Source organism: Stegastes partitus, unplaced genomic scaffold (assembly GCF_000690725.1).
Source record: "Stegastes partitus isolate 25-593 unplaced genomic scaffold, Stegastes_partitus-1.0.2 Scaffold132, whole genome shotgun sequence".
NCBI lineage: Eukaryota > Metazoa > Chordata > Actinopteri > Pomacentridae > Stegastes > Stegastes partitus.
In genome coordinates this window covers 544,071-552,053 of record NW_007577863.1, presented here as the reverse complement: position 1 = coordinate 552,053, position 7,983 = coordinate 544,071, and the positions used below count along the sequence as shown (strand labels likewise).

The following is a 7,983-nucleotide window of genomic DNA, read 5'->3' as shown; positions in this document are numbered from 1 at the left end:
TTCATCACTAACCTGACTTACTAATTATCAGCTGGACTTATTACACCTGCTAACTGGTAACAACTCTGGCAAACTGGAACAGAAACAGTCTGCGCTCCTGGTAAAAACGCTGTAACGTCTACGTACGCACATCCAAACAACGTTATACACGATAGACCAATAAATAAATAGATCAGTGAAATATATTCTAGCAAATAAATTCCATTCAGCACAGGTAAAACCAAACAAAAAGCTAATTAAAAATAACTCCAATGTTATTCCCCACAGAAGAAAAAAAATTTAAAAAAGAGGAAATTGACGTATTTCTTTTAAATAAATTATTCTCGTGTCATTTCTTTCTCATTCGGTGGTCTTGCTTCAGGTGTGTACAGGTTATGTTTTCTTAAATATTCTAAATTTAAAAAAACAGGTAACGTAAAAATACAACAAAACACAAGAACATAAAGAATCAGCTCAGATGATTCCTCGTGTCTCAGTGTGTGTTAGCATGTCCACGGCTAGCAGCACACTGGGTCGTCCTGATGGGCTCTAACTACTGCCTGCATTGTGATTGTGTACAAATCTTCTGAAATAGCAAAGAGGCTAAAAAGAGCACTGTTACTGCAAATTAAAATATCCTTTTTATAATTTATTGGTTGTGATGCTTGTGTTTTGAAAGTCAAGACTTTAACTAAATGTTTGTTGCTGCCTTTTAATCACTCTCGCCTGTTATTAATTATGTATGGTTTTGTTTTAAATTCACAATCACTCAGTTTCACTAAAAACCTCACTGAGCTGGATTATATTCAAATTCTAAAAATAAATCTTACATAATTCAATTTAAAAAAAACAAATAAACATTTAATGTTTCTTCATTTTTAGCCCGTCCTGGTTATTCTGACAGAAAAACGTCTTTATAACCATATTTGAAGCTACTTAGAAACTTTGGGACGGAGAAAAATGAATTTTATGGAGAAAGGGTCACACCGGATGATAAGACAGCTACACTTGTTTTAAAAATAAAATTAAATAATGCAATAATAACGTAACAGCAACATACGTATTTAGAAATTTTAAACAAATGGCACATTATAATTCACAATAGATTTTCTGTTGTCTAATTGGTTGTGACAAATTTTAAAGGCCTAAAAAAAAAAAAAACATTTCTTTGCTCCAAAAAAAAGAGTGAAAGCCGGAGCTGTGCTGTCAGTGAGTGGAAAGTGGATTTCAGTGGGTTAGTTCTCCAACTACTGTGCACACGGTGACCCGACTTTGTGTTATCTGGATGGTACGCAGCGTTTGTTGAATGTCACACAGATACTGTGAAGATGTCAGCCGTCTCTCTCTTACCGTAGGTAGTCTCTTCGGCACAGGATGAGGTTGGCTTTGGTGTAGAGCGTGGAGCCCACCTCGCCCAGCCTGCAGTCACAGCAGGCACACTTGAGGCAGTCCTCGTGCCAGTACTTATCAAGGGCCTTCAGCAGGTAGCGGTCCTTGATCTTCCGGTTGCAGCCGGCACAGCCTTTTGGCTTGGTGTCCGGCTGGACGGAGAGCATTTGTATACCTGGGAGAAGCAAAGAGAGAGAGAGAGAGAGAGGGGCGTTAAACACTGATGGAGCAGCAGTGCACCGACTGAGGAGAAGGAAAATGGTGTCTTCATAACAACACCCTGAGGGTAACAGAAGGAAGCATAAAAAATCTGCCCCGATACGAAGCTAAATGATCGGCCTGAAAGCGTGAGGCATTAAAAACAGTATTTACATTTTTAGAAGGGTTTTGCATTGACAAGGAAAGTGAACTGATAAAACAATCAGAACAATAATAGTGTGAATCACTTGTTTATTATTGTGCTGCTGAGTCTTTAACAAGCACTAAAATGTTCATGTATCGAACCAGAATTTTAAAAAACACTGATATAAAAATCCCAGATTCCAACACCGTCAGAAATCCACATTTCAATCTAAGCTGTCTTTAATGACGTGTCATATACCGCATGTACGCAACGGAAATTTTCAACATGTTCGGAGTGACAGTAATTTTTGCCGCTAACGTACAAAAACTCAGATTTAACCCTTAAACTGTCGGCTTTAAACCATCCAGCAGAACAGCTACAACAACACTTCTTGGCAGGTTTTAATATTTTTATTCGTATGTTCACAGAGGAAGCGTGTAAATCCCAGTGAGTCCGTGTGCACACTTTGCAGCGTGTACAGAGAGAACATACATGTGACCGGTGCAGGAAGATCTGAGAAACAAAACTAAAAACGTTCAGTGATAAGCGGTTGTACCATTCGTACGTCACAGTTTAGTTGTTTCTTAATCAAAGCTGATACCTTCACACACAAACAATGCACCAAAGATTTAGTGTACACCAATTTTTTTAGCAGACTAAACATTAGGTGTAAAACAAACACATCAGCTATGGTCTCACAGCGTCGTTTACTCCAAAGTCAGTGAGCTAAACCCTGCATATGGGTCACTATGCAGTCCTGTCATATGCCAAACAAAAAGAATACTTTGAACCGTAGAACACAGAAAACACGACATTTATTTCAGGTAAAGTCAGAAACCAGCTGTGCTATTTGTGCGTGATGCTCATGGAAACTCCAAAACTGAAGCATGAGCTCACCAAGCAGCACGTTGAGGAAGACGCAGTGAAGAAACAAACACTCAGTGTCTCCACTTTGTGTGGAGATAGTTGGAGGAGCTGCTGCGCTGATACTTTATGACCAATATTTTATTCTTAAACAAAGCCCAACACGAGCAGGTGTGGAGGAAGTTCATAGTATTTACTGTCATAGTAAATAACAACGATGAATTAGCTGTAAATAAAATCAGCATCATAGATGAGGACTTCTGCATGTTCCTGGTCTCTGAGCAGCAGCAGTTCTGGACTGATGGTGTCCCAGCAGAAGGGAACTGAGCCTGTTTAAGGTCCAGCAGACTGGACCACTGTTTAAATGTTGTGAGCCCAACAAGCAGCCCACACAGACACAAAGCCACAGTTTCACATTTCTTCCTGGACACTTCTTTTCCATTGACCTCCTCTGTGTTTAGAGGGGCGTGGCTACGCGCGGGGAGCTTAGCAGCGCGCAGCGTATTGTTTGGCCTGAGCTGACTGTGGAGAGCCTTTGTTGGCCCACTGGAGGCGCGGAGGAGGCGCGGAGGAGGAGGGGGATAATGAGGCTTCGCACCGGGCTGGAATTAGTATTCTCCTACCATTCCCTGAGGAGAGGCACAGCCCCACTCCCCTTTGTCCCCCATTCATCTCTCTCTCTCTCTCACACACACACACACACAAACACACACACTTTAGTTTTAGCTTTGGCCATTTTAAAATACAGAAACTTTGTGATGTTAACCAGCCAGTCCTGTGAAGTGGTCCTGATGATGTGGAGGTGGATTCTATGTGTGTGTTCAGTTTCCCTTCCTGACAGACAGTGTTTCTCTGTAATTTTACTACTTGTGAGTTGTGAACCGTTGTGTATTTCAGTGTGGATGCAGCTCAGACTGGTTCTAAAAGTCCACTCCAACCTAATGGACACTTTCAAGTTTGTGCATCTGGCAGTTTAAAGATGTGGATGAAGTCGGGAAAAGGCTGATGATGCTTTAAAACTACACGACTAGAATTAAAAGGTGCCAAACACACTGATGTGCTCCTTTCATAGAAAATAAATACTACAACATACAATTAATTGTTCTTTATCTGCTGCACATTCTTTTTTTTTTTTCTCCCCCCCGCAAAGACAGTATCAAACAAGTTGCAGCTCAGCGGTGAGCAGCTCGTTTGTTCCAGGGCGTCGGGGCTGCTGATTTGTTAATTGGCTGGATTTAGGGAGCGGGAGCGCGGCTGCTCGGCCGGCTGCTCTCCGCTGCGCCTGTTCAGCACCACTGATCCGTCCTGCCTCGTTAACACTACAAAGTCCCGCTACTCATTACCACACCAAAAGGAGCCGGAGTTTCCACTGTGCTTTCACTGTGCCATCAACTCGGAGGGACAAGGAGAGGAGAAGCATGGCAGGAATTCGGCCACTTCGCTCTTTTCATTGCCGGAAGTGCTTAACAAAGGCTTCGTTTTCCCACAAAGGAAGGCAAATCGTAGCCGCTTAGTGTCCTAATGATATCTGTTTTATTTCATCGCTCAGCGCAGAAGCTCGTCTCCCTTTCCCCTCATTTCCACTCTCATTGTGGCTCTCCAGGCTGCGGCGCGTCTCCGGCCACATGTAGGCTCTGATTATCTGAGCCCGGAGCGGATGGAGGCTGATGGAGGGATGGAGCGGAGAATTGCATGCTATTTCAGTCCCAGCTGATCGGCAACGAGATGCTGACATTTCACCCTATCAGTTTAATTATTGTTGCCATGGCAGCGCACTGTTGGTAAAGGCCAATCACGGATTAAACATAGACTCAATTTGCCATGCAGCTCTCACAGGCACAGAACAGGCTGGAGCCGCTATGAACTCCGGCACATATCAAGTGAATGATCACCAACATCACACCAGGGCACATCCCTCTAATGTCTGGATGAAAGGTTATCGGTGGAATGACATAAAATAGATAATGGATCGGGTTAGAGCAGAAGCAGGTCAGACCTGGACGCGTCGCCTTCGACGCAGAGAGAGATGCTGTAACTTGTCATCGCAGAGCACACTAAACACACATGAAACGTGCCGTTCATTCAATCCGAAGCCAAAGAAAGCGTCTTACCGAAACTTTTCTCCCTTTTCTGCATTTGTTGAGCCGCTGGAGCAGCCGAGGCACCACCATGCAACCCGGAGCCGCCTGGTCCGGAGAGCAGCTGTCTGCAGGCAGACTGAGATCAGGCTTTGTTAGAAAGGGAATAATCCAGCACGGCGACCAGAGAGGAATGAAAAGAAGGAAGGGGGAAACATCGGCCAACAAAACGCAGGCGGAGGAGCTAGAGCGAGCTGCTGTCGGGCGTCACACGGCGCTTAAGAGCTCGTTTATCGCCGATCGGAGCTGTATGTGCAGAGAGATGCAGGCAGCGAATGACATGACGACAAAGAGATGCAGCGACCATCTAATCCTGCTGGCAGCCTAATCACAGCGGCGGCGGCGGCGGCTGCACGCTGCTCCGCTAATCAGCGCTTTGACGTGCACCCGGTCCGCCTCAGTCCGCCTCAGTCCGCTCCCCCAGCAGCACCACCGGAGCGTTTAAGCCAAACTTACTCCTTATCTCACCCGTATTTAAATAGCACGGGCTTCAGGATTTGATGTATTTATGTCAGCCTTGTTTTAATGATGACATGCAGGCCGAGGCCTAAATTCCATCAGATTCAAAAGGCAAACATGTCAAAACAGTGTCTCCTGCTCACTCACCTCAGTCAACTAAGCAGAAGCCTGATCTCAAGCCGTGGGTCTCAGCTACAGATCCCCTCTGAGCAGGAAAAAGTTCACCAAACTGACACAGTGCGTTGCACCACATTGATCTTCTGGGTGGAGAAAACGAGCTCCATGTGGACCACAGCGGCCACTTAGTGGGAAATGGCACAGTTACAGGTGTTGGTCCGCGTGCCGTGGAGCACACAGGAGGGACCAGGCCTGAGTGGCAAGAGATGGCCAAGGCAGGTGGTTCATAAACTCCCGTCCCCTCACCGCGGAGACACCATAAGGTCATCCATCTATTACCAGCCGCGCCACTATAACGAGAAAACATGAATGGCGTGCGCGTCCCCGGAACGCCCACTTTTCTAACGTCCTTCTGTCTCCGAGTGGCGGATGTGCGCGTTACTCTGGGGTGACAAGTAGAGTGTGGTGGGATTCAGTTATTTATGATTTAAGGAACAGGTTTCAGAGGAACACAGTTTCTTCACTCAGTGTGATCTACCTGCTCACATCTAAAGTTTAATGATACAACAAGTCCACGGAGTGTTGTCCCACTGCCACGCAGGGCCCACAGCTCACAGGGACTTCAGGCCTGTTACCGGCATCAGCACATCATACAGTCACACTAATGTTTACTGTGTTGGATTGAACAACTCAAACAGCCTTAAAACAAGAAGTCTGGCGGCAAAGGAGGAGCGTCAGTGTGAATAAAGGTACCTTCAGTTATTCAGGTGCGGCAACAGATTGGTCTGAGAAAATAAAAATATCACAGAGAAGATCTAGAAATAAGGTCCCGGGTCCCACCGAGGCCGCCCATAGCCTCTCCATTATTATTATTATTATTATTATTATTATTTAATTGAAATAATTGCTCCAATGAAAGGACAGATTTATTTTTTTTTTGCGCCATTAATGATCGGCCCAGTTCGGACTGGATGAGGCCGTAATGAGGCCGGCATGTCAGGGGAAAGGTGCCTCACACCTCCCTCACCACCACCACCACTGCGTACAGACACAGCCTGCGTGGAAGTTATTCCCTTAAATATGCTGATCGGGAGAGGAGGAAGGAGGAAGGGAGGGGAAGGCAGCAGGAGGAGGAGACACAAGTCAATAGTTGGCATGCGGCTTCAGCCTAAAATGCAGCGATAATGAGATGGGTCATAAAATGCTCTCCGCGCCATTATGAGTGATGAGATGCATTAAAGCTGACAGGGTATTACCTACCAGTAATTAGGTTTTGTCATGGATTGAATTATTTCAAGGCGGCCTATCTTGGTAATCATGCAATTTGCTGCATAGTGTGTGTGTGTGGTGTGTGTGTGTGTGAGGCTGCCAGCCCTCTCCCGGTGCCCTTCCACCTTCCTCTCACTCGCTGCGTTGCGCCAATTATTCATTCTCCGTATGAATCTAAGATAGAGACAGAAGGGAGCAGTGAAGGTGGAGGATGGAGGAGACCGGCTGATCAGCTCTCCCGATGCGATGGATCCGCGCACCTTCACAACACTCCTCACACAACAGAGAGAGAAAACGCTGTTAGGATTAAACAACTTTCCGCTAATGAAGAATGGAAATAAGAGCAGGACCACATCCTCCACGGTGCCGGTGGCTTCACTGACCCACCAGACTAGTGAACACACATGGAGACTGTTCGGAGGAGCCGCCTCGTACATTTCAAACCTCACATGTCCTCAGCAGCAGCAGCAGCCGTGTGTGTGTGTTTTCTGCGTAAATATCTTCTGCCACTTTACGCGCAGTGCCCTCTGCGGAAAGCGTCAAACTCACAACCCAGAAACACTGAGACTGAACACGTACCTTGGAGTACAGCCAGGGATGCCCGAAACAAACAGTCGGGTCTCTTCCGCGGTTTGTCTCTTCTCTGTTCTCTTGACTTTAAATCAAACTGTCCACATGGAAACTTTCTCGCACTTTTGATTCTCTAAAGAAAACTTGCCGACACGAGTTTGGCTAGAAAACAGTTAAAGAGAGCAGCTGTTGGGGATGTCAGATCAGCCCCTAAACTGGGTTCCCCGTGGTTCTGCGACCCTCCTTACCTTCTCCCTCCCCCGTCTCTCTGTCTCTCTGTCTGTCTGTCTGTCTCTCTGGTTCTCTAACAGGGAAAAGCGGCGCGGAGTGGAGCCTCCTCTCCTATTTAAGCCCCTCCACCAGGTCCCCAGTCAGCAGCACACTCCAGCTCATCCAAGAAGCTGACAAGCACCGTTAGGGAAGGCAGCGCATGTTGCTCTAATGGACCTCATTAAGCTCTACTTACAGATGTTCTCTTAACATAATTGATCTGCAGCGAGTTGAGAGGACGGCAACCTATTCCCTAGCCCCCAATTATGGCCCGGTAATTAGATCCCCAACCTCCAGTTCTCCACATTCACCCTTCTAACATTCCGAAATATCAAAGTATCTCTTTCTCTCAAAGCGACCGCCCCCCTCCCTCCACCACCTCACCTCCATGTCTCCTCCCTCATCCCCCTCCCACCCACAAGACACTATTGACAGTCAGATCTGCTAACCTTTGTAGTGTAGCCAGACTTAGCAGTGCACTCACTCCAATTGACAGAGCTCACTCACTTTTCCATTCCTCCTTTCTCTCTCCTTGCCTTTTTCGCTCCGCTGGGAGAGCCGGAGAGAGAGAAAGAGAGGCAGAGA

General features: G+C 46.3%; 1 protein-coding gene across 1 annotated transcript in view; it reads right to left on the bottom strand.

Annotated features, from left to right (window-relative positions):
• Nucleotides 1-4,711, bottom strand: part of lmo3 (LIM domain only 3) — a 52,438-nt gene extending 47,727 nt beyond the window's left edge. The window contains exons 1-2 of the mRNA XM_008278773.1: nt 4,687-4,711; nt 1,330-1,543 (exon numbers count right to left, since the gene is read on the bottom strand). Of these exons, the coding sequence (XP_008276995.1) occupies nt 1,330-1,543; nt 4,687-4,711 (239 nt within the window). The remainder of the gene's footprint in view (nt 1-1,329; nt 1,544-4,686) is intronic.
• Between the last annotated feature and the right edge of the window lie 3,272 nt (nt 4,712-7,983).